This window comes from Chinchilla lanigera, unplaced genomic scaffold (assembly GCF_000276665.1).
Source record: "Chinchilla lanigera isolate Chin_1 unplaced genomic scaffold, ChiLan1.0 scaffold00012, whole genome shotgun sequence".
NCBI classification, from domain to species: domain Eukaryota; kingdom Metazoa; phylum Chordata; class Mammalia; order Rodentia; family Chinchillidae; genus Chinchilla; species Chinchilla lanigera.
The window spans coordinates 17940629-17968434 of record NW_004955413.1 but is presented as its reverse complement, the minus strand read 5'-3'; the positions used below and the strand labels follow the sequence as shown (position 1 = coordinate 17968434).

The 27806-nt window shown below is 36.9% G+C and overlaps 1 protein-coding gene across 1 annotated transcript in view; it reads left to right on the top strand.

Moving 5' to 3' along the window:
- The window catches only part of C2cd5 (C2 calcium-dependent domain containing 5), a gene marked incomplete at its 5' end in the record, with an annotated part of 89455 nt that overhangs the window by 4431 nt on the left and 57218 nt on the right, over nt 1–27806 (top strand). The window contains 6 exon segments of the mRNA XM_005379074.2: nt 11397–11483; nt 14452–14623; nt 17819–17914; nt 19807–19962; nt 21097–21295; nt 26303–26454. Of these exon segments, the coding sequence (XP_005379131.1) occupies nt 11397–11483; nt 14452–14623; nt 17819–17914; nt 19807–19962; nt 21097–21295; nt 26303–26454 (862 nt within the window).

The following is a 27806-nucleotide window of genomic DNA, read 5'->3' as shown; positions in this document are numbered from 1 at the left end:
GCAACATCTGCCTAGTCTCCAATCTCCTGGGTTCAAATGATCTTTCTGCCTTAGCCTCCCAAGCACTGGGACTGCAGGTGTATACCATTGCTCCTAGCTAGTTATGAAAAATCTTTATGCTGGGTCTGGAGAATGGTAAAATTTCCACAGGCACTCCCCATCCCAAGAGCATTTTTCAGGTAAATAAGATAAGCTTGATAAAAGCAAAAAAGGATAGAGCATATGTGATTGAAAGGAGGGCTCTTGATTAATAGAGTGGGAAATACAGGTCAGTATGGGTAAGGGGGATACAGTCTGCTGAAGAGTCTTAAAGTTAGGGAAAAAAGTTTATACAGTAGAAGCTCCCTTACCTAACTTCCATTGACTGACTCATTGTGGTCCCCAGTGCCCCGCGTTCCTTTCACAAAGCGTATTTTCAAATACGCCTGTGTCATTAGACTACTTGCTAGTGTACTTTACTAAGAAGTGGTTGTGTGTAGTCCCAAATCTGTTTATGTCAACTGTATTTGTTATTGTAATTTACTTAGGCCTTATATAAATCAGTAAAGTATGAAAATTTAGTCCTTATATGAAGACTTATGAAAAAATTAGCTCTTGAATTAGTTGGAGAAAAGATTGTAAAAAGTACAGGATTCTTTCTTTGTTCATATTTTTCTTACAAGCAATTTTTAATTCAACCAAGGATGAAACATAAGTATAGTTTATGGAAGAAAAGGTGATGTAGAATGCTAAACAGGGGCCTTCACATAAAGAAGAGTCCTTAGCCTTACACTAAAGACAGTGAATCATTACTTACTTTACATTGAAACGTGTGTCTTCCATGTTCAGTGATTTTTCTAATTTAAACAAGTTATTTGACTAGCTGAGTACTAACTCAGGTTGTATTGATTGCAAGAGTTGCTTTTCCTGATAGGATTTTAGATAGCCTGTGAAGACGAAATACAGTATTACTGAAGATGATTATTCTTGTAGGAATATCTAGGATGAATAAAATGGGTATTTATACAAGGGAAATATTAATGAAATAGATCTCAATATTAATATTTATCTTGCAAACTGGCTAAACTGTGTTGCCATTTTGTATTTATCCAGGAGCCTTTGAGGGAACAGAGAAAGGAAAAATTAATATTTAGTGTCTACTTTCTATATAGCAGACATTTTCCTAGATGCCTACGTGCATTATCTTACATAATATGTACTCAAACCAATTCTGCTTTCCAGAGGGAGAAAACAGATTTAAGTAACAGCTTAAGTAACTTTCTTAAGGTAATTTAGCTAATGAGTAGGAAAAGAGAAGGGAAGGAATCTCCATTAAAAATCCCTGATGTTCTTTAATAAAGTTGTGAGGCATTTATTTAATTGCTGAGTAATAAAATCTCCTCTGACTTAAATAAGGCTGAATGAACTGTGATTCTCCTTTACTAGAAAGGAAATTATCACAGTGCTGGCAAATACACACCCTCGTCTTTTTCCTTTTTCCTTAAATCTGGTCTTCTGTTTGTCTAATATAGCTTAGGGACTGTTAGATCCTCAGGGTATTTATGATGAACAGTTGACCCCCCCCCCGCTCCCAAGCACAATATGGCACAGCTGTGGTTGTGGACGAAAAGAGGGCTCTAAACTTGTAACTTAAAACATGATGCATTCTTTTTGGCAAGTGGCTCAAAATCCTTAAGTATATTTGACATTTGAATGGTTTTACAAATCCTGACAACATTTTACTTCAGATAAAGCCGGTAAATTCAACATAACATTCTTAAGTTATAAATAGTCCTCAATTTACAATGGGATCACATCGTGGTAAGTCTGTAGTGAGCTGAAAATATTAAAAGCTGAAAGTGCATTTAAAATACCTAACCTACCAAATAGGCCAAAGCCTAGCCCGTTTTAAATGTGTTCAGAACACTTACAGGAGTGTACGGTTGGACAAAATCTTCTAACACAGATGCTAAGTGTTAGCCTGTGTAATTTATTGAGTATTATACTGAAAATGAAAATCAAGAGTGGTTGTATGGGTAATACTGTTGCAGTATGGCAAAGATGAAAAAATAAGTTGAAGCATCATAAACGGTTGTTTTTCAGTCATGCCTTGTACACTGAAATGTAATGAAAATTAGATTCATAAGCAGGGAACAGTTCTTCCCGTTTCTTTTCCCCTAAGTTTCATTTCTTTAATCTTGTGGTTTGAAAATAAAATTATGTAATACATGAATACTTCCCATTAAAAAGATTAGAATATTCAGAAGTATAATTTGAAAGCTCCTTACTTCTAATTTATCATAGTGTACTGTGTTCCCTATACTGTATCAGTTGCTTCTTGAGAGATAATTGCTGTTACAGTATTTCTTTGGCTTTTGTTCATCTGCTTTCCCTCTTTTCCATATTTTAAACCAGATCTAAATATATTTTTTATATTCTACTTGTGTTTCTAGTTACGATATTTTTTTCTCATAACAGTACTTACAATTGAGTGTAGTACTCCATTCTTTAGTAGGAATGCATATGCTTTATTTAATCACTCTACTGTTGAATGATTATTTAGATTTTTGACTTTTGGGGGAACTGAGGGCTTGTATTGGAAGTATTCCCGTCAGTTCAATTCTGGAAATAGATCCAGAAGACTGTATAGTTATACCTTGGTACTGGACTGCTTTGAAATTTATCAAATTTGCTATTCCATTCACTTTTTTTTGTTTGTTTCTTTTTGTTTTTCTGTGGTACCCCGAGTCAAACTCAGGACCTTGCGCTTGCCAGGCAGATGCTGTGCCGCTGAGCTAAATCCCCAGCCCCTATTCCATTCACTTTGACATAAAAATTTTTTCCTGATACTCAACACAAGCTAGAACTTTTTGATGTCCTTTGTTTTTAACTTCATACTCTTTCTAGTCAAAAGTTCGTACTTGCACCCTCTGGGAACCAATCAATACTATCAGTATAATTTCATCAAAGTATATTTGTTGCTATTTGAATTTTAATTTTTAAAGTTTTAAATTTTAAAATAGTGCATTTAAAAATAAATACTATGTGTACATGGTTCAAAATTCAAAAGGTGCAAAATGAGTATCCTGTCACTGCCCTTTAAACAACCTGTTATTAGTTCTTATATATAAAAGTTTGTTCATTTTTTCTCTCTCCCCAAAGATGTTGTCTATACTGTTCTACAGTAGAAAGGTTTTGGATGCTGTTCCTTATCAGTGTGTACACAGCTGCTTTATTCTTCTGTTTAGTTCATTGCTTTACCATGGTTCAGTTAATCGGTTCCAAATTAATGAATATTTAGGTTGTTTCTAATCTTTTGCTTCTATAATGCTGACATATGTCATTGTGCACTTCTGTGTGACAAATAGTTTTTTTTTTAAAGTGTAGGCAAGGTTTATTGGGGAATAGGAATAGCTTCTAAGAGACAGGAAGGGTCCTGAGTATGTTGCCATGAGGTCATTTTCTCCAAGAATGTTGTATAGAGCAAAAGAATGAGGTGGGTACAATGTGGGTCAAACTGTAATAAACCAATAAGATTACAAGTTTAGCTGCTTAACTAATACTGATCCAGTAAGGAAGCAGGGCATGTAGTAAGAGCATATGGCTGTTAACACTAAACCTGGCTTATTTATGGCTTCTAAAACCACATCATTTTGGGGAAGAGATGGGTCCACGTGTTCTGGTCAGCTATCTGGGTATCTGATGCATATCTGTATTTAATGGGCTTCTTGGTACCAATTACAGTATCATCTCAAGTTTCCATTCATTTCTTAGGGAAGGATTTGTGGCTATCTTTAGGCCGTGCCTTCTTCAGATATGCTTCCAGCCAATTTTGATGTATTTTCATCTTTTACACTGACTTCTCAAGGGCCTGTCCCTGTCTGACTGCTTATTAATTTCTGCCTAACTTATATGCTTGTAGTATTTCCCTCCCTGAAGAGGTATCCCTAACTTCAGTTAGGGTAGAAGGGGTAGAATTTTAGTCTACCTGCCTCCAGCTGAGAAGGGTCAGTCTAGGGGAGACTGCAGTCAGGGGGCCTTCTCTAGAGAGCTAATGTAATGGGCCTTGAATGGAAGTCATGTTGCAGTTTAGCAGTTATGAACTCCCTTTACAAGGTCTATCTAGTGGATCGGGGTAAAAGGAGTTTGGCATATTGCTGGTTCCATCTGCATGGTCACTTGGAATTTGGCTGCCTCCAGGCAAGAATAAACAAATTTTTCTAAGATTAAAGCATGTACAGTCAAAGCATGAGCACTAGAATGGAAAGGCAGATTCAGGAAAAGAGCCATATGCAGATAATGCTCTTAATGGACTGGATAATGACTGCAACTAGTTGGCTTCTAGACCTCACTACTAATCAGCGTTATCTATTAGGGGATATTTGTCACAAGTCCTTCCAGTTTTAGCTATAAGAAGCTCATACTGGGTTACAGTGCACATTTCATCACAAGTAGCTAGAATGCAAACAAGAGCCAGTTCGGAGGGTTCGGTGGTTTGAGGGACAGTTTTAATTAAGGAATTTAAAGACTCTGGTTCAGTTTTTATAGCTTCCATGGTAGCTTCCTAGGCTCATTGCATGGTTGTGTTAGAAGCTGAATCTTTGAAGAATGTTCAGATAACAGTTATAAGGCTTTACAGTGAACACGTAAGATCACGGGCAACGTAACTTTTTAGTAGAACAATCTTGCTGCCATTACTAGAACCATTAAGTTTTGCCATTATCTCTGAAACACATTTAAGTGTTTATCTTAGTATAGAATAACTTTTTGGTCAGATATCTTTAAATAATTACAAAGTATTAAATGACATGAAGAAACTTCTACCCAATTTGTTATCCTTTAACTATTCTCCGTTACCAGAGTGACACTTAAGTAGAAGGTACACTACACCTCTGCAAAGCTGCAGTTCAGTTCATGGCCTCATTGTTCCTGCATTTTTCCTTATAACCTAACTGATGGTTTGTGGAAATCCCCTGCAATTTCATGGAAACCACAAATAACCACTGCAATTGTTCTTTTTGGTGGGAGGTTTACAAGTAGTCAACCTGAGAGCATGATTCAGTTCTTGCTGCTGATTGGCTGCTGCCCTGTAATCCATCTCTGGCAGGTGCACCAGCGTTCTGGGATGATGACAGGTTGGTGTACCATGTGTAACTATCATGAGTGTTCTCAGTTTTTTTCTTTGTAAAGCCCTAAGATGCCACCAAAAGGCCCTACGCTTTTTTTTTTTTTTTTTGGTTTTTCCGGTACCGGGAATCAAACTCACAAGCTTGTGCTTGCCAGGCAGGTGCTGTGCCACTGTGCTAAATCCTCAGCCCCCAAGGCCCTGCACTTTAAAGCTTTATAAATATAGTATTTTATTAAATTAAATTACATAACTGCTGGAGACATAGCATATTTAGGTTTTAAACTATAAAAATAGGCATTTATAGACATTTTTCTAATATCTGAAATTTATAGTTTTTCACAATTTGAGGGTGTTCTAAGGACATAACGCCCACAAATTTTGGGGGCCCACTGACTGGGTATAGATGTACGTTACAGATTATTAATGTCCAACCTTTAATTTTAGAGGGACATTGCCTTGCCTGCACAGGGTTTGAGCATCTGTGAGTGTTGTAACGCGTGTGTAACACATGACAATCACAAAACACAGCCTGCAGATGTATTTACATCGTCTGGCTGGCTGTATGGTACTGGATTGGGACGCACATTTCATCCCAAGGAGCTGGAACACAAGTAAGGGAACGTGAGATGTTTGAGCCTAAAAATTTTTACACCACAAACAACTTTAACCTGCAAGTCACCAGTGTGATAAGATGCTTCTCAGTTTCCTATCGTTCAAGGCCTGTACCCTGGGGAAGCACAAATATACCCTTTGCTGTACTATAAGGTTAGCATTAGTTGTTATCACAGCTATGTAGAAATCTTTACATAATTCATTTCTCCTCTTAAAACAAATTTTATGCTCCTTTAACAGATTTTATGAGGTGTAAATATATTGATAGGAATGAAGGACATCTTCACAGCTCTGTTAAATTTAGGAAACAGTGTTAATGACCACAGGTAGACTTACTAGCAAACGTATAAGTGTATCTCATTTGTACAATAACAACATTCTTGTTTAAACACAACCAATAGATGTAGATCAAGTTTAAATGTCAGGGCCAAATTTAGAAAGATGTCACATTTCAATCATGTTTAAGGTCTAAACATAGTGTATAAAAGAGACCACCTGTTACTTTGTGTGTATTAAACTTAAGTAATTTTAACTCTATAAACTTAACTTTAAACCTTAGATTCACAGCATAGCTTGTTTTTAGATGTATACATACATATGTGTCCACATTACATATTATGTCATAAACTGAGATAATAGTTGTTTATTTAATCAGTCATGAACTGATTACTGAAAACATTTTATAGGTTAATATTTAAATACACTTTGATTCTTAAAGCTCACTTTTTAGTAACCAAATGCCTAATGATGAGAACACAAGAAACTTATTTTGGTAAAATAAAGAACCTTTGCCTTTAAATCTAGTTTTGTAAGTTTAACCAAGAGCATTTCAATATTTTATAAATCCAAGAGCATTTCAATATTTGTAAGATAGAAAACTTAACCTTTTAATTATAGCCGAAAACAATTACTTTAGACACTCCATTATAACGGATAATACTTATTAAAGCCATATATATCATCTTTGACTGTGCACTGCACACAAACAGTAATAGACATTACATTTGTAATGCTGATTGTTGATACTATTTTGGTTACCTAGGAACCTTGATGGAAATATTACCAGCTATAAAGACAAATTAGCTTACTGTGAAGCTATATGAATCACAAGCATTTGAGATAATGTCTTGCTTGTTTATTTATCTATAAGCCAATTTAAGTAAAACTTCTGGAGAATAATATATGTCTGAAAGTTAACACACAGGAACATATACATGTTAACCAAAATCATATGTAACACTTATGTTATCAAACTTCAAGGCCTTTATTCTTATGTAAGCCTCAAGCCTGTCAGTCCTTGTGTGGTAATGTTTTAAATGAGTTTGCCACCCCCACCAGGCCTATATAAATGCTTTTCTATGGAAAACTCAAAAAGAACCAAAAGAATAAAAATAAAAAGAAATTATTGAACTCAAAAACATACTTTTCTTAAATGAAGCAGCTGCAGGTGCCTTAACTGGTTATTGACATACACGGAACAGACAGATGGACAAACAAACTCACAAAACAGTTGTTTAAATTGGAGTGCACTCTCAGATGTCCTGGCCAGGTTGAACTACAGCACCTTTTTATAGTTTTTAGATTTGTAATTATAAAAACACTACTCGGAACTTTTTGTTATAGTCTTCAATTAATAGAAATCTATAAAAAGAATCAGAAGGCAAAACCCTGTTCACACCTGTGAAAGCAAAGACTGACTTTAGGAAGGGCCCTGGGCTGATGCTTTCTCTTCTTCAAATAGCCAGCTGTACAGGTTTGTCGTTGTTTAATAGCCATAGCTGATAACCAGAGCTGCTGTTTTGATATCAGTATGTAGTTGTTCTCTCTAAAGGGACAGGCTGTTAAAGGTAATTCCAGCTATTTTTATTTTCAGGGGGTGCTCATCTTTTTTTCGGATTCATAGTATACAGTTTAAAATAATTGAAGAGCTTAGTTCTTCGTTAGGGAACAGAGGGCAAGGGAAGGGAACCTCAGGTTCAGTCATGGTACCTGCTTTAGGGTAGAACCTTAAGGACTAGAGGTTTCTAGTTTTTCAGTGGCTTGCATGTGTACTTTGAACACAGGTCAGGCTTGTCTCATTGCAAATCAGGAGACCTAAGCAACTGCTTTCTAACATCTCTGGGGATTGATAAAGTTTGTAATGGACCCCCCCTCCCCCAAATCCCACCCTTAAGCCCTAGGGCAAAGACGTCTTTTGAGACATTTTTGTGCAGTCTGCCTAAATGCCTAGGCGCCTCTCAGCAGCAGTACAGGGTAGGTTTTCCTGTGGAAGCCTGAGCTGATTGTCTAGCAGTGACAACTTCCACATTAGCATGAGTACATGCGTCAATTTCAGCCCCCCGCCCCACCACACAGAAATGATGAGAACTAGACATAAGAGAGGGGAGATTGGGGCCTTTTGAGAAGGTGAGAGAGTAAGAGAGAAAAGTAAATCATTAGGTTCCTTCTAGGTTTAAGTCTGTAGACTTTACTAAGTTTGGGGATAGCTTCAGCTATCTCCTGACCTAGTTGTGTCTGCCATGTTGGGCCATGATCCTGCCCACCTAAAAAGGAGGTCCATGGCATCAAGTAGACTGCGTTTGTGTCCTTTGGTTTAGTGGGAGATTAAAGAGCAGTTTAGAAAACCTCCCTTTCTCAAGATCTTTTCAGGGTCTCTTCCTCTGATCCTTAGTAGAAACATGCCTCCCCCCCAGAAGTGAAGGACAGAGTGGCAGGAAGAGATTGGAACTAAGAGTTTTAGTAGTGCAAGAGGTTTTCGCCTCATCCTTGTGATGAGTTGGTAGGACAGTTTGTTCAGCAGGAGTTGTCACTCTCAGTCTTACATGCTGCGAATTGGGTACTGCAAGAGCTAAAATTTGTCCCTTCACCAGTGAAGGATTAAACCAGAGAGGAAACCTAGGCAGAGCAGGCATAGCATTCCCTTCTACAGGCATGGAAGAGGGGGTATAAGGCCAACTCCCTTAGAGAAGTCTGTCCTCCCAGATTTAAGAACAGTAGTAATGCTAACTAGTTTTTAATTGGCTGAGAGTCCTGTGTTTCATATTTGAAGCATGCTATAGTATTTTGTAAAAAGGCTAGATTCTGTCTAAAATTTACCCTGAAGATACAGTTTCTGTGAAAAAACAAAGTCCACTAGGGGACCTTCAGCATCACCTTTCCCCAGTGCCGCTGTCTAAAGTAAGACAACAGACCCTCTGTGAACCACCAAACAAGGATTACGAGTAAGTGCAGCACCTAGGAAGTCTAAATGCAGCGTATACAAAGCAGGAACACAAGGCCCTGCCTGCAAAAATAAAAATGACCCATCAAAAAAACTTAAAGATGAAGACATCACAATCTTCCCTGCTCTCAACTTAAAACTATCATCATTTTAACAAGAAAGATGAGGCATACGCAGCTGACCAACAAAAGACAGTTGTTGATTACCCAAAAGAGTCACAACCCAGAATCCAGTCAAAGTATTTCGGGGTGCTGTGAAACAAAAGCCAAGTCTTCCTTCTGAAGATCTCAGTGGGGCTTCCAAAATGAAATAGGGGATATAGAATGCCCAACCTGCTAGGTGTCAGATGTTTTGAGTTTGTGTCCCTGGAAATCAAAGAATGAATTCCAAAAGGACAAAGGAGGTTAAGAGTGGGCAGTGTTTATTGGGGAATTGGAATAGCTCCTGAGAGACAGGAGGGGACCAGAGAAGGGTTCCCCAGTGTGGCACAGTCTAAGAAACAGAACTGGTAGCCTAAAGGGGACAGCATTTAAAATTTAGTGTGTGTTATGGTGTGTGTCTGAGTGTCCCCACAAAACCTCATGCAGTCATGGGGCGGGCTTCTAGAGTTTATGATTGATCGAGGTCCAATGCTGGGATTATGGGTGCGAGAGCCACACCCACCCTGGGGCGGGTAGTTTGCATACAGTATAAGGAAGGGAAAGAAGCTTGCTCTCCTGGCTTGCTCCTCCCCTTTTGCTCTTGCTGCTTTTGCTGTCCCACTGCCATGAACAGTTGCCCCTGCTGTGTGCAGTTGTGCCTTCGAGCCAGCCGAGTATGGACTGAAACCTCCACAAACTGTGAGCTAAATAAACCTTTCCTTCCTTAATTTTGGGCGTTGGGTATTTTGTCTCAGCAGCGAGAGAAAAGTAACCAAGACAATATGTGTTATCACGCTACTCCCCATAGGTTGTTCTAATTTATATCCATGTGAACAGAGCGTGAGAATATCTCACCAACATGGTTTTTAAATTTTTTGGTCTTTGTCAGTCTAAGTAAAAATGTTGTAGCTTGCATTTCTCTTAGAATGAGCTTTATAATTTTTTGATATACTTAAAAGACATCTGTATTTTTATTTCTTTGAATTGTCTGTTCAGGTCCTTTGCCCATTTTTCTTTGCTGTTTGTTGATTTCATTACTGTTGATCTTTTTTTTTCTTTATGACATATTTACCAAATACTTTTTCTTATTTGTCTTTGACTTTGTGATATTCTTTAGCATGCATATGCTTTTATTTTTTGTGGTCCTGGGAATTGAATCCAGGGTTTTTCTACCCTTTAATCAAACTGTGTATAATTGATACCATACTTGGTAATTCAGATGAAATGATGAAATAGAAGAGAAAAATAATTTTCAGTATTCTAGTTTTAAAAACTTTTTTGGAATGCTTGACCAATAGATCAGCAAGTGTTATAGTTCTAACCTGCTATAAGCAGCATTTATTATCCACTACAAAATTCCTTTGGGTATTGTCATAAAGTCAGTACATTTAGTGTATATTTAAGTTAAGAAGGATACTTTATGGTGCTACCCGAAGGGATCAGGAGGAGAGTGTGAAGAGGTCAGTTTACGAAGGGTGAGGCAAGTTAGGAAGTGGTTTCCTGGACGCTTTGCCCTTAGGCTTCTTGCACCTCCAAATCCAACCTGAGGTTTTGCAGGCACCATTTTCTGTTAGAACAAAATCTCAGGGACTTAGCACGCGTTCTTCCATTTTCATTTCCTTATTTACCTAGCTTGGGGTGTGATTTAATGGTTGCCAAGATTGGCCGTGAAATAAGATAGTCTCTGCGTCCAACACCTTTCACTGTTCCTGAAGGTAGGAACATAAAATATAATAGTTTATCTCCGATCACTGTGTGCACAGATAAGGGACTAAAAATAACAAATATGAGGAAGTTACAAAATGCAAGGAAATATTATTACGTTCTGGTCATAATGACCTATAGTTCTGGATTCTCTTCTGAGATGGCAAAAGGACAGTCAGCTGGTCTTCTTTATCTTTCTGCACAGTTCACTTCACCTCACCTCACCGCTCCCCTTCTCTCCTCAGTATTGCGGGTAGACCCCTAGGCTTCACATGCTGGGCAAGCATTCTATCACTGAACTCCATAGCCCAACACTTCGCTGTTGCACCGGTGCTCTGTTTAGCGGCCATACCGACTCCTTCCTCTGCTGGCGTGACCTGTGTTTTAACTTCGCTGTGGAGCTGGTCAGGCAGAACGGTTGGTGATCCCGGGTACCAGGTGCATTCTAGAAGCTTGCCTGGACACATCCACACCTTCTTCCCTTTCGTCTGGGGGATAGTCGTCTCTTCTCCTTCTCTGCCTAGTCTTTCTCCCATACCTTGGCTGACATGAACATTTACTTTCATTCACATTTTTGATATTTATATTGTAATAGTTTTTTATTTGCTTTTAGGTTAAGTTTGGTAATACTACCTTTAAAACAGATGTGTACCTCAAGTCACTCAACCCTCAGTGGAACTCAGAATGGTTTAAATTTGAGGTAAGTTTTTAAACATCAGTTTCATTCGTGTATTTTTTTGAGGTGATCCTTTCCCCCCAGAAATGGTAAGAGTACCTTTTATTTCAGGTATAATAGTTTCTCTACATCATAAAAGTTTTTCTTTGTTTACTTCTTTAGGAATATTGAGCCTTTAAAAAATTCTAATTAAGAAAATACAGTATGTGATACTAGAGAGGAAAAATAGAAGTCAAGTATAATATTACTGTAGTTTTCTTTAAATGGTAGCATACACCAAAAATCACTTAAGAACAGCACATAGATTTAAAGGTTTTTTTGCCATTTGTACCCTTTGGTTAATGTGTTTATAGAAGTTGAAGTGGCCTAGGTATGCTAAAAAATAGAACTTCATATTCAGAAACCTACTGCTAAACTGAAATCCTCAGTTTATACAAAAAGATATGTATCTCATTGCGGAGTCAGAGTATCCATCGGCATTGGCCACTTTTATTTATTATTTCAAAGTGCAATGTGACTGTGTTTCTCAAAGCAATGATCACTAGAGTAACTTCCCTGTCAGTAACTTTTGTCCCAAGGTTTCCAGCCAGATGGGACCGCTAAGGAAAGTAATTTCTGGTTTCCATGAACTCCAGCTCTTTTAAAAACAGTACAGTTTGGCTGCTAAAACTGTGGGCTGGAAACTGGTGAATTATTTTTAACTTCACTTTTGGGATAAACTAGAAAAAAATTGGACATATGTAAATAGACTTTTTTTCCAATAATCCATGTCTGTTCTGATGCCTTTATTGTATTATTTTGATAAATGTAGTTTTGTGGCAAGTTTTGAAATCAGGAAGTGCCTTTAAGTTTCCTTTATGTGTTTAGTTGACTTTTGTTTTGATTTCCTACTTTTCTTTTTTCCTGTGTGTGTGTATAGGCTCTCTTTTTAAGCTGTTCTAAAGTACCTATAAATATTTTAGCCAGGTGTGGTGATACATGCTAATCCCAGCACCTGGGTTCTGAGGCCAGGACTATCGCCATAAGTTTCAGGCCAACATAGTGAATTCAAGGCCAGCCTGCACTGCATAGCAAAGACCCTATCCCAGCAGCCACCCCCTCCAATACCATTATATGTTTTGAAAGATCCATTGTTATATATGTTTTTGGTTTGCTGTGTCATTTTGAACTACATTACTGTATTAAGGTAAAAATATGGACTATAAAAATCAGAGAAAGTGATGATTTTGGATGGAATTCCCAATGTGCATGTGTTGCCCTAGAATAACATGTGAATGCTTACATAATTTTACTTTTTTTTTTTTGTCTTTTTAAGACAGGGTCTCACTATGCAGTTCAGGCTGGCCTTGAGGTCACTTTGTAGTCCATACCAGCCTGAAACTTGCAGTGATCCTCCTGACTCAGCCTCCTGAGTGTTGGGATTACAGGCGTGCACCACCACATGTGGCTTTGCTTAACTTTACTTTGATACCCTCCCCTGAAATGGTTAAAACAAGTTGTCTTCAGTAATTAGAGTGCTGTTAGAATTTGAGGAGGAGGCACACTTCATGTGTTGGAGTAATTTTCATGATGCTGATGTTTTAGAAAATGACATGTAGAGCCAGATATGGTGGCATTAACCTATAATCCCAGCACGCAGGGAGGCTGAGGCAGAAGGATCACAAGTTCCAGCCCAGCCTGAGCAACTTAGAGACTGTGTCTCCAAATAAAAAATCAAAAAGGATTGGGGAATGTAGCTCAGTGTGAAGGCCCTGGATTCATTTTCCAGTACTAGAAAGAAACATTGGCTTTACTGGTGGATGATGCAGTACTGGTAATCTTTATGGCTGAACAGTACTCAAGTAGCTTATTTAAAAATACAAAAAACTAATATATTTATTACTTTTCTGAAGTTAGGATCTTTGTAATGTTACTGAGTTTTAAAAATTAAAGTTACCAGTCATTTGCCTTAAAATTTAGTAGCTTTTGACTAGTGCTCCTAATTATAATGTAAATGGTGTGAAAAATGTGCTTAAATTTTGTTTATGGTTAACATTAATTATAAAGTTCTCTTTTAACCCTGTTTTCAGCTGTAAGTTACATTCATTTCTATGTGTTTGGAACGGTCAAATGTCATATACAGAATAGACATTTGTTTGTCTCTCATGTGAAACAGGTGTTGCACCAAGCAGCGTAAGGGTAGTGTGGTACCTCCATGTAGTTGTTTTGGCCCCAGGGACCCTTCTTTTTGCTTCCTCATCCACACGCAAGATGTCCGTGGCTTCTCTTTAGTGTCTCAGGGTCATGTTAGGTTCTACGTTAGCAGCTGGAGTTCCAGGGATCATGTCTGTTTTCTAGGTCAGCATCCTTTATTCAAGGAGCTAGAATAAAGGGGAAGATAGAGCGACCAGAGAGTTAACATATTTTTTGTTTTTGTTTTTTTGAGATAGGGTCTTGCTATGTAATCCAGGCTGGCCTTGAGCTCACTGTGTAGCCCAGGCTGGCCTCAAACTCATCGCAGTCCCTCCTGCCTCAGCCTCCTGACTGCTGGGATTACAGGCCCACACCACCACGCTTGGCATGGATACACAACGTCCGCTTTTTAGCTGAGCAAGAAAGAGCTCCTTAAGTTTTTCTCTACCCTACTAAACTCTGTGTAATATTTATATCCTTCCAGTTGAAAGCAAGGCGAGGGAGTATAGTCTTTGAGTGAGACATACTGCTATGCAGCTAAAATTTAAACATCTAAAACATTTCTAAGGAAGACTTGGTTGACTAGGTGCCAGATGGAGCCCAGGGCTTCATGCATGCTAGGCATTTGCTCTACCACAGAGCTTCAGCCTTAGCCCTAATTATAGGGACTGTATCTTATCGCTCCACATTTGTGTTTAGGGATGAGTCTGTAAGATTCCTTTTTTAGACATAAGTAATTGTTTTTATTCGCTATATATATATAATGTGTGGTGATTAAGATCTTAAAGCTGTGAGATTTAATGTCAGGCTGTACTTTTAGGTGGATGATGAAGATCTACAAGATGAACCTCTGCAGATCACGGTTCTGGACCATGATACCTACAGCGCAAATGATGCCATTGGTAAAGTGTACATTGATATTGATCCTCTACTGTATAGTGAAGCTGCTACAGTCATCTCGGGATGGTTTCCAATTTATGACACCATACATGGTAAGAAGTGATATTTTAGGAAAGGAAATGATAATCTTAATCTTTTGTTTTTATCCTTAAAGACCTTTGTGCTCTATTTGGTGCTTTTAAAATATGTATCTCTAAAACGTGATCTTCAAAAAGAGATAAGAGAATGCCTGTAAATCCAGCAGTCTGGAAGGCTGAGGCAGAAGGATTCCAAATTCAAGACCAGTCTGGACAACTTTAGAGCTGTTGGGAGATCCTGTCTCAAAAAAAAGAAAAAAAAACAGGGAATGAATTCAAAGTGATGACCAGTTCAACCCCAGTACCTTTACAAGAAACAGTAGTAAAATATTGTGGGTAGAACTGTTATTTCTCTGAACATAAATTAAATCTTCCTGAAGTTTTGTTATATAGGAAGTGAATGCAATTATCTTGAGGGTATAGAGTGTGTACGTTGGTGCTGGAACACATATTTGGCATGTGTGAGGCCCTGGGTCTAATCCTCAGCATTGCAAAAAGAAAAAGTATTGGTACCCTGTTTCTAAAACACATTTTCAAGCTCATAAGCTAATAGTATTGATCTTGTTTTGCTTAAAAATTCTTTAGAGGCTTTTCTTTAGAACAAGGTTCCCAAAGTATGGTCCAACAACATACTTGGTCCCCGCAATGCTCCTGCTGTGTCTGTGAGTTGAGAAGTGTTTTCAGCATAATGTTCATGTCATTCACTTTTTTCTCACTTTCTCACAGGTATACAGTGGTGCTTTCTAGATGTTTTTTGATGTAGGTTATTGTCAGAAGTTGAACACAGCAAATATGGAAACTGTAGACATTGTAGATTTTTGCAAAAATATAATTACCACTCTTTTCACTAAACTTTTATTTTTTTTCCTGGTGCTAGGGATTGAACCTAGGGGCCTTAAGTATGCTAGGCAACTACTGTATCACAGAGCTACATATACAACTTTTTTTTGTTTTTGAAAATAATTATTTTTACAAAAAATCCTATGTTAATTTAAATTTAAATGAAGTAAGTAATTTTCACAAATTGCTATTTTAGATTTTAGTGTGCAAATATCAGTAGATATGAACCATATAAACAAACACTTTGTGAGTTTCTTTATCATCTTTAAGGTCAAAGCGTTCATGTGACAAAAGAGTTTGGGAAGCCCTAGTCTAATGGTATGATGTCTCTGTAGAGTGATGAATGGACCTGTTCACAGCTGACACTTCTCTTTCCAGCCTTGAAATCTTTCTGCAATTTTTTACATTTCTGATCCAGCAATTTAATTGATAGGAACAAATATGCAGTTGTTTATAATAAAGTGAAATGTTTGCCGAGGTTTACATATAAGTATGTTTATTGTGACAGTAATATTCTATTATTATTTATTAACATTCGAAATAATAAAACAAGTTTAAAAACAGGATTTGTTTAAACAAATTAGGGCCTATCTATCTTTTTTCTTTTTTTTTTTGGTACCAGGAATCAAACTCACAGCCTCACGCTTGCCAGGTAGGTGCTATGCCGCTGAGCTATATCCCCAGCCCTGGGCCTATCTATCTATGTGTCTTAAGTTATACAGTCAAAAAAGAACATGTTTTCAGGAAATAGTGAACTAAAGAATGTATGTGATATATTATGAACTGCAAAATTCTTGTTAGGAAACATTATGTGATCTCAAAGATGTTTGGAACCCAACTAATTGCATATTGTTTTAGTATCATTGGAGAAATTGACAGAATACATGATAAAATGTTTATCCTTTTAACCCTGCGTCTGATCTTCTTTCCTCTTCTCCTTTCCTCCTTCCTTTCTCTCCCCTCCTCTCCCGCCTCTTCACCTCTTCCTCTTTTCTATCTTCTAATTTCTTTTTGAGACAGGATCTTGCTATGTAGTTCAAGCTGGCCTTGAACTCACTATGTAGCCCAGGTTGGCCTTGAACTCATTAAGATCCTCCTGCCTCAGCCACCCAAGTGCTAGGATTATAGGCCTGTGCCATTGTGCGCAGCAGTAGTTTTATTTCTGGATTGCAGCTCCATTCTTCTTTGTCCTTTTTTGCTTTTTCCCTTATTTTCTACAAAGCATATGTATTACTTTTGTAATCAAAAATAAAAATCCAACCAGATGTTATGTTACCAGTTTAACAAATTGCTGTGGGACCTGGTGATATGTGCCTATAGTCAGATACTTAGGAGGCTGAAACAGGAGGACTGCTTGAACCTAGGAGTTTAAGGTCAGTGTAGGTAACAGAATAAAACCTGTGTCAAAAATAAGTGAATGATTGAATGAATGAGTGGATGGATAAGTAAATAAAGATGCTGAAGAACTCATCCTGGCATGGATTTAAGGCAATAAATAACTATATGAATGAATTTTGAAACCATTTAATGTTATATGTTACTTATAGTTTGTTTAATATGTGTGTGTGTTCTTTATTAGGAATATAATCTCTTACTATAGTACATAAGTAGATCACTTTTTCTTAGTCTTCCACCCTAAGTATGAATTTGATATGAAGTCAGGGCTGTCCAGTGAAACTGTTTAGTAAAGTTTAGAGGTAAGGGCATGTTCTTTTTTTTTTTTTGGTACGGGGAATTGGACTCAGGACCGCACTTGCCAGGCAGACGCTGTGCTGCTGAGCTATATCCCCAGCCCATAAGGTCATGTTGTAAAACTTACTCTTAAATTTTTAAATTAATTTACACTCATTGAAATGAATAAAACTCTTGCTGATAAGAATCTTGCATTAATTTTTGAAAGTATATAGTCTGTGATCATAAAGATCTGACTTTTAATCTGACTCTGCCATTTGCTAGCTGTTGACACTACATAAAGTATTTGACTTTTATTAAATATTAATTTTTTTCTGTAAAATGGGGGTGATACTGCTACAGAACTTACTTTTTCGGGTCAATGTGACATCTTTTAATACTCGGTAAATGTTACCACCACCACCGTCATCATAAATTTAAGTGGACGTCTTTCCATTTAGTCTTGGCTCGAATAAATGGAGGCTTGTGGTAATACACAACATTACTCATCCTCTTGTGCATCTATGTTCTGCTTCAGGACATGTGGCAAGGAAACTGCTGAGAATGAAAATAATGAAGTTAATACTGTTACGATTGATACATTATTTTAAAGTCATTAATGGCCACTGATTTCCTTTATTATTAAATTGTACATTACTTTTGTAAGGTGGTAACTTGATTTTCCCTTTGATTATATAGGTATCCGTGGAGAAATCAATGTGATTGTTAAAGTAGACCTCTTCAATGATTTGAATAGGTTTAGACAGTCATCGTGTGGAGTCAAATTCTTTTGTAGTAAGTAAATACACTGTCTTATTTAACAGGAAATTTAACAATTTTTAAATATAGAAAAATCAAACTGATATTTCAAAAGGCTAAGAGAAGAGGTGTTGTATTTTGGTTTTAATGCCAAAGAGAAAATTTTAAATTTTCCAATAATAATTCTTGTAGCTCTGTGGCTATTTGATTTGAGAATAAATAGTATCTAGTTTTACAAGTACAGGGAATTTAGGTGAGAAAATTTCAGGGAGCCACATGTGTGGTACATGCCTGATGTCACAGCCCTCTGGAGACTGAGGCAGGAGGATTGTAAATTTGAGCCCACTCTGGGCAACTTAGAAACTTAGTGAGATCATGTCACAAAAAAGGGCTTAGCTGGGGTGGGGGGAAGGAGAAGTAAAAAGGATCGAGATGCCATGTGTGTATGTATCAATTCCCCACAATCAATGCAGTTACTTCATACGGCAAAAATAGACTGCTAAAAACATTGAAGGAAAAAATCAGCTGGGGATGTAGTTCAGCACCTGAAAAAGAAAAAAAAAAGAAATCTCGTGATACTTTGCTATAGTATAGGATCCTACAGCATACGAGCAGAATGCTGGCCCCAGCACTATGGTGCTAACGCGTGTTACACAGGCTTCTGCAGGTATGAAGATCGAAGAACTGCGTGATATGTACGGGTGTGAATTGGGCATGGTCAGGACAGCTCATGGTTGAGAAACCCTAGGTGTCTGAGCTAGTTTCAGTTGTCTGTGTTAGAGAGTAGTTTGGTGTAGATGTTCCCATGTTGTACCCTCTTTGAATCTGACCAGATATTATTTAAATAATGATAATTTGATTTCAGTGAGTCTTATATGACCACATACTAAATGAGACTGGAATCTCCACTGACTGCAGGGTCAGTTGGGTCTGTGACTGTGGCTTATTAAACCTGTAGTGCTGTGTTCCCTGGTTTATGTCAGAACGGTAATGATTTGATATTTGTGGTTTGTGTACCACAGACGTGACGTATAGAACTTTTGTGAAGAGCTTTGAATAATTGAAGATTTAAAAAAAATTCATTATCTATTTTCTTAATTCTTTTTATGTCCTCTTCTCTGCCCACCTCCCCATTTCGTGGTCCCCTTCCCAGTTGCAAAAGATCTATCTCTGTGTTTGTTATTGTCCATCTTTTATTTTGCTCTTTATTTATATGTTGGGCTTCTCATATAAGAGAAGCCATGCTAATTAAGTTTTTGTGTCTGATTTATTTCACTTAACATTATGGACTCAAGTCCATAATGACTCAAATTTATCTGTCTTTATAGCAGAGTAGTACTCCATTGTGTATAAATACCACATTTTCTTTACCCATTTTTTCAAGATTTAGCTATTATGAATTGGGCTGCATGTATCCCTGTAGTATGATATTTTTAAACTCTCAAGAAGATACTTATGGGGAAGTAGCTGGTTGAATGGAATTTCTATTTTTAGTTTTTTGATGAATAATGGTTGTAGTAGTTTAAATTCCCAACAATGTAGAAGGCTTCCTTTTTCCCTATCAGCCTCTTCAGCATTTTTTAGCTGGTGAATAAAATATAAAAGAATGTGTAGATTTATGTGATAGCTTGAATAATTTTGAGTTTTTGAAGTTTGTATTTATGTAAGATCCATACCTGTTTTCTAAGTTATAAAAATTTATACTTCCATGACAAAAGTGAGAGCCCGCATCCAAAAAATAATTATTTCTAAGCATCAAATGGATATTAGATGATTATATGATTGGAAGTGTTATAATTACACTGAGACTGTCATAATAAAAAGTGTTCGTTATATAGCCAAAAGGTAAGACCTTAAATGTGCATTTTTAAAAATTGGAACTTAACCTTGTCATAAACAGAAGTGTAATAGATAATTTACTTTAACAGCAACATCTATTCCAAAGTGCTACAGAGCTGTAATAATTCATGGATTTGTAGAAGAACTAGTGGTCAATGAAGACCCAGAGTATCAATGGATTGATCGAATTCGTACACCAAGGGCATCAAATGAGGCCAGACAGAGACTCATTTCTTTAATGTCAGGTACTTAAATAAAATAACTTCATTAATGATTGACAACATTCTTACATTTTTCACTTTCCTTTGAAAAGCTTCGTGGAATTTCAGGATGAAACCTATGAATTATAAGTGACTGACTCCTTACCCCTGGCCCAATCCTGGTGGACACTGTTAATGGGTGGAAATCTATAGCAAACACTTGTGCTCCCTTCCTGCCCAAGCAACAAAAGGAAATTATGTTCATGAAATAACTGGATTCTTGTTTTCCTAGCATTGATTTGTAGTCTGAACTTTGACGAATCACTTCTCTTTCTGATAATCTCTGTTCAAAGGTTATCTTTTCGTAGTTCTTTCCTGAAAATTTACTTGTATCCCTCCCTCTACCCTTGCTAACCATTTTCCTGCTAGCCCATTACATCTACCCATTACATTTACCCATTACATCTATTTGCCTGTTACCCTATTAAATTTCCTTAGTCTTTGGACAACTCATGCACCACCTAAAATTTGTATTTATTTGTATACCTGTGTGACAATATCTTCACATATGATGCACAAGTGTAATGTTATATTTAATAGATGTGTATCTGTTGTCCATATTTACTGTTATATAATCTGTACCTATATAATATATAGCATATGATAATAGATTTATGTTCTATATTCTGTATCTTTTATACTTTCAGGATACATAATACATATATTTACTTTCTTAGTGTCATTTTGTCCCACCAATCTATCAACGCCACACAGTTTGAGCTTTATCTTTCTCATTTACCTGTGTCTGCGGCAGTTAGAAGAAGGGAAGAGGGGCTGGGGATTAACTGTGATGGAGCGCTTGCTGAGCATGCATGAGGCCGTGGGTTTCATCCACAGCACTGGGAAAAATCAGAAGGGAAGAGTTCCAGCACATAGTACAGAAGCAAAACGTATCTGGTACCTGAAGCGCATGCATGAGTGGACCTTACTTGTCGCACCCACCTATAAATATAGCTCATGAATCCTGTCTCTCTGAAAGAAGGCAACTGGACAGATAATCTTTTCAGTTTCCCTCAAGTTCTAAAAATCTGTGATTTTTAAGCATGTTTTCTGTCACGATTGTATAGAATGTCATGTAGAGATGTGAAGCAAAGAATGAATTTTCTTTATTTCTTATAGGTGAACTGCAGAGGAAGATTGGCTTGAAAGTACTTGAAATGAGAGGAAATGCAGTTGTCGGGTACTTACAGTGCTTTGATCTGGAGGGAGAGTCGGGGTTAGTGGTACGAGCCATAGGAACAGCGTGTACTCTGGATAAATTAAGTAGCCCAGCAGCATTCCTTCCTGCATGTAATTCCCCATCCAAAGAAATGAAGGAGTAAGTATGCATCAGTGACGGGGTTCTTACGGAGATTGTTATCTTACCTGTGTGTTTTTAGTTGATTTACACATTTTGGTAGTGTTTTTTGACATACATTTTTTCCTGCTATGATTTTTCTTCTAAGATACGACGTCCAAAATTTAAAATTTAAGGATATTTCGATATTTGTAATGTTTTATTTATACTCTGATTATGAAATGCAAATTCAATAATGTGAAATTAAACTATTTCAGATCCTCACACATTATATATCTAAAGCATTGAATGAATATTCATGCACTATGTGGAATTATACTTATTTTCTAGGGAATGATTAAAACCCTCTGTGATAATCCAGTTGTGTTTACTCTTGGCTCTGTAGTATAGAGAAGAGCAGGAATTGACATTATACAGGAGTCTCAGCCTCAAATGTATACAGAAGCTATGCAGCTTACAAAAGTAGTATAGTTAAATAGGAATACTGGGATCTGAAAAGCTGAGGTGGGCAAGTTTTTCTTTTCCTGTCTCTCTCCCTCCTTTTTTCCCTCTTCTCTTTTCCTCTCTGCCTCACTCCTTCACTTGTTCCTTCTTTCCTCTTCTTTTCTCCCTTTCTTCTTCTTTTTTTTTGAGATAGGCCTCAAACTCTTGGGCTCAAGCATTCCTCCTACCTCAGCCTTCCAAGGTGTCAGGGTTATAGCTGCACACCACTGCACCTGGCTCAGTGAACTTTTCTTCAAAAGGCCAGATAGTAAATATTTCAGGCGCTAGTCATACCAGCTCTGTCCTTGCAAAACAAAACACATCAAAATAAAAGTTTGATGATCTTTTAATAGAAAATGAGCATACACTGCAAAACCCACACATTAAAAAAAACTGGTACAGCAAAGCACTTTCTTTGGTTGCTTTTCCTCTGTATGTCATCATTTGTGTCAGAAGCAGATATTCTCAGCATATTGATGATAGTACAGGTTGAATATCTAGTGTGAAAGCTTAAAATCTGAAACTTTGAGTGCTGATACTCAAAGCCTTTGGATTTCAGAGCATTTGGATTTTGAATTTAGATTAGGAATATTCAACTGGTAAAGTCTATGTAAATATTTCAAAATGTGGAAAAATTCTGAAAAATTTTGATTTAAAGCATTTTGCATATGTGTTAGTCTGTATTGTCAACACAGAGTATGTGAAATAAGATCTTTCTGCCACAATGATTCGGTGAAGTCATGTTGGTGACCGCAGATGTGTACTAACCTGTGCAGCGAGGAGCAGCTCTGTACAGTGACATCTTCCTCCTCTGTAAATGGCATTCGTGCTTCATTGAGGTCCACTGATCTAGACGTGTGTGCAGTTAGACGCTTGACCAGCATTTTCTGTAAATGACCAGACAGGACAGATAAATAATTTAGCTTTTACTGATGCTGGTGTGTAGCTCTGCCATTGTAGTGCAGTAGCAGACAGAGACAGTGTGCAAACTAAGGAGTGTCGCTGTGTTCCAGTAAAACTTTATTTACAAAAAAGATGGCAGCAGGATTGGCCTTTAGGCTGTAGTTTGCTGACTGCTGTACTAGATCATTAGAGAGTCAGATAAGTATTCTAGGAGTATAGAACATTTCCCAATTAAGCAATAGTCAGGAGAATAGAAAACAATTGCAGCCATTAATTTGTTTATAATCTTTTTTTAAAATTTGATTTTTTTTTACATTAAGCATATTCTTTTTCTTTAACCATTTCCTTTCTGCTTGCTTTCAGTCATTTGGGTTAAATTTTATCCATGAGGGGGAGCACGTTATTGCACATTGCCTGATTTTATTTGGAAACACATTGATGAGAAATACTTCTTTTAAATAAATTGAGTGAATTGCCTTATGTTCCATTTAAAATATGTCCTGGAAAAATATGAACTGCCACCCACTTCAGGTAGAGTCAGATTGCAGGGGTAACTTTTTGAGGGAATTATATTTTCCTGTGTACTCCTTACGTAGCACATTTAAGTAAAGAAAGACCTGCTGTCTGTACTTGCCACCCTCTAGCTTTACCTCCACTGCCTGAAAGGGCCTGGCTTTTGTAGCTGAGGTGTCTGAAGTTCTCTTTCCTTTAGGTTATTAGTGGAATGATAAAGCTGTGTATTTCCTATTGGTGTCTTAGAATAAGATCTGAATAGCTTGGGTACGTTTCACATGCATTCACATTAATGTAAACCATTTGTGTGTTTTCTCCTTTTTTAATCTTGTCAAAGCCATTTCATTAAATTGTCAGACATTCACAGAGCTAAGAATTGAAGTTGCTTTATTATGATTTCCTGAATGACATCTTAATACCTAGGTCTCATTGGTTAGTGCTCAGGCTGATTTATTTCAACTAGCTTTGTTGTGCTTTTGATAGTGAAGTAATTTGGATGCTACTTCAAAATTTAGTATATGCTTTTGATGGTTCATTATTGTAGCATTTAATTATAATATTTTTGAGTTTTAGATAAATTTGATAAAAGGTAGTGTAGATTAGATTTAATAGATTACCTAAATGAATTATATATTAGATTGGATGCAATCGATTTAATATTAGAAATACCACAATGGTATTATTATGAGGCAATCTTTCAGAAGACTGATAGATTATGGCAATATTTCAGTGTATTTTGGTTTTTAATTTAGTGTCATAATTTGAACATTTTGCAGTTTTCATTTTATTTGACTTAATGACTTATAAAGTTATACTTTATAAGTTTGTTTTTTCCTTTGAGATGTTTAGTGTAATACACAATATACATTTCTGGTGTTTCCTATCTGAACTCTGTTGGTGGTAGAGAGTATGTTAAGTATGGTACATCGCTTCTCTACTTACAAATGTTTTTAAAGAGATGTTAGCCCTAATTTTTCCTATGTACAACACTGATTCTGAGATGTCTTAGTGGTAAACTTTTTTGCTTTAGTATATGTGCTGCTGAACAGAGCACAGACTTTTCCTTGCTTTAGCAGAGACATAAATAAAACCTCACTCAGTTGTTTATATAAAAATAGGAAACCAATAAAATATTTAATTTTTATCAGTTATACCTTACATATTTTAAGTTTATATTATCAATAAAAGCAGAAATATTTGTCCTGTTGTAAATCTGTAACATTGTCAGAAAGTTGTATGGAGATCCTAGCAAAACCTTTGTGGCCAGTTTGTGACAACTCATGTTTGAGTCTTGCCGGATTGATTGGTGGGAACGGGCCCTATGCAGTCAGTAGTACAGCAATGAAAAAGGAGCAAAAAGGCCAGGAAAAGTGAGCTCCAAGGCTGATCTTTAATTTGGTGATATCGTAGTTTACTCACATCTGTTTTTTTCTCTGCATTGTACGTAAACAAAGACATTGTACAGTGAACTAATTGCTAAAATGAAGCTTAGGATTCTTATTTATGGAATATACTGTTACCTATAGAAAAATATAATTAATATAATCCAAATGTAGAATCTTAAATATAAAAAAAATCTTAAATATAAAAAATATAATCTATCAGCTATTCATATCTCATTTTCAAAGGTAATATGAGAATTTTATATTTGACTTTTCACCTATATGGGTGTTTTTCTCCATAACTACTATACAGTAAGTTCTGTTTTCATGAAAATAATAACAAATACGGTAAAGCAGTTTAGAATCCAGATCTTAATATTTTTTCTCACTTAATTCCATGGACTATTCTGCTTGCTGTTTTTTTATTCACAGTCCTAATTTATTAATCCGATTCTTTAAAATGATAACTGTTTTAACAAATTAATATTTAACTGTGCTCGATTTCAACTTATGTTTTGCATGCTAGGGTTTAAAAAAAAGTTCTCTCCCTTAACTAAAGCTCCTTGGAAATGACGTTAACATAACCTTGCGATCTGTTGTGTGTATTGTTTTCTTTTCTTCCGCTGTGACCACAAATCCCCTCAGGTCTCCGCTGGTTCATCCTCCAAGCCATGGATGCCGCTCGACCCACAACAGCCCAATTCACACTGCTCCTGGCTCACGACTTACTCAGAACTTCTCTGTGTCTGTTCCCACTCTCATCTACACTGGTACGAGACCGCTCAGACTCCAGAGCTGGGGAGAGGCAGGCCACGGGCAGAGTGGTCGCAGAGGCAGGCAGGCAGGTAGCGTAGGCAGGTACCACCAGTCTCTGCTTCTTCCTTTTCTTGCTTCAAGTCCAGTTGCAGTGAAGAACTTCTGTATTTAGCCACCACAGAGGCTCAAACTGTCTGGAAGTGAAATTATTTTCCCCACTTCCAAAGTCTCTTCCACAGATCCTCTCAGAACCCTATCTGATATATTGTGGATGGTAAGTTTGGAGGAGACTCCATCAATATGTGTTTGTGATGATTTCTGCATTTGTATAGAAATGAATTGACAATAAGATGCTACATGAAATAGGCACCACGGCTTCCAATTTGCTCATTTTCTTTATGTACAAAACCTGTTACAGTAGGGTCTGTTTCAGTCTGTGGAAGAGAGCTGTTGGAAAACAGGTAAGCAACTGTTTTGCATTCAATGCAGTGTTTCTGTGTAGCTATGTTCATTTTCCTCTTTGCTGTGCTTTTAGCTGTGGCACTCTTGATGCTGTAGGATAAGGAAACATTTTTTTCTTTAAAGATAGCTGTGTGTGTGTGCAAATACAAACACAGTTATGACTATTTTCACACACATCTGTGGCCATCATTTTTCCTTTTGTAACTTATAAACATTATTTAAAATATTTTGTCATATATTTACTTTTCATTTGTTTCTCTTTTTAATATATTTTATTCTCTTAGTCTATCATTTCATGCTTTTTTGCTTTCCACTTGGCTTATTAACTGTTTCAATGCAGATAATATTTATCTGGAAAATGATGAATGGTTAAACAGCAATTGGTTGTCTTTGGCCTCATTCCCAGCTCCACACTTAAGAAATGACTGCTGGCCCTGCCCCAATACTTTCCTGGTGTTTGGATCATGCTGCCAACTGTCAAGCCCTTTGGCACATGATTACTTAATATTTTTCCACCTTCTTCTGGCAGGATTCCCTTCAATGAAGATCCCAATCCCAATACTCACTCATCAGGACCCTCAACCCCTCTGAAAAACCAAACTTATTCCTTTTCACCTTCCAAGTCCTACAGTCGACAGTCCTCTTCTTCTGACACAGATTTGAGTTTGACACCCAAAACTGGTAAGGCGCTTCCACCCACCTTTTGTTTTTTATTTTTGTTTCTTTTTAGCCTTCCACCCAAATCTTTCCTCCTGTTTTTGACTTTTAAAATAAAAGACAATGCAAGTAGTGATCATTTTCAGTTGCAACAGCTAAAATATGAAAGTTGCTTATAGTTCAGACATTAGAGATGAGTGTTTTGTTAGCTTAATCACAGTGGTAGGTGTCAAATCCAGTATTTATTTTTATGTTGAGACATTTTTCATTTCATGCTCAAATTGAGGAATAACATCTTAAAGCATGTGAATAGAAAGTAACACCAACAACTTGGAATTAAATTCTTCTTGAAGGGTAATAAACAGTTTTTAATTCATTGTTTGTGCCCATTTTTGGATTTAATTCTAGAATTTTATCATAAAAACAGTCTCAAAACTGCAATGCTTATGCTTGAGTATCTCTTCATCTTTTGTTACAGTATATAAAACATTTGGTATTACAAATCTTATTCTCGAGGTTATCTTGAATATTTCTTCAATTTATTACATTTATAACTTTTTCACACTCCCGTTTGCATTTTTATGAATAGTCTTTCTGGGCTCTTAGAAGTGTGTTCTATAGTAAAAGTTGGTAAAAATTAGTTTCTTATTTCCTAAAATAGAGTTAACTTATTTAAATTGTTAAATTAATTTTAGGAAAAATTAAAAAGAAATTTAGAAATTTAAAAGACTGATTTATAATTTTTGTAAATAGTATTTTGTTAGGCACTCCCCATCAGATTGATTAAAACATAGTTCTTATTTATCAGGTTAATAATATCCCTTAGTTATTGTGGGCTGATCATATCTGCAATCTCCCTAACGAATGTACTGTAAAGGCTAAAAAAAGAGGCAAATGGAATGATTTCGGGGCTCTAGGAGGAACAAAACTCTCACAGAATTCAGGATTCTCTCAGGTCTAAGACCAAGACCTTCTCTGGGTTGCCCATATTTATTAGTTATCAGAAGAAGGGAGGAGAGTATCAAGAAGGGCGGAACCTCTCAAGGACTTCTCCAGGTAGGGTATTATGTTAATCCACCCAGGAGTGAGTTGCCCGTGGCTACAGTCTTTATCTAGTTGAGGTTGGATCCAGGTGTCCTTGGCTGTGATCTTGTCTTATCCTTTGAGGCTTTCTGGCTTCATCTGCCATTATAGTAGGGATCAGTGACTCACAGAGGTTCACTTACTATGAATCCACCACCCATCTCCAGATAAGGAGCCTAGACCTTGGACAGATTCACAAGTAAACATGAAAAGCCCATTGGTTGACTTAAGTCCTGCTCAGGGCTGCTTCATAGTAGTCTTACTTGTGTTTTAATTTGTCATGTTTAATAACC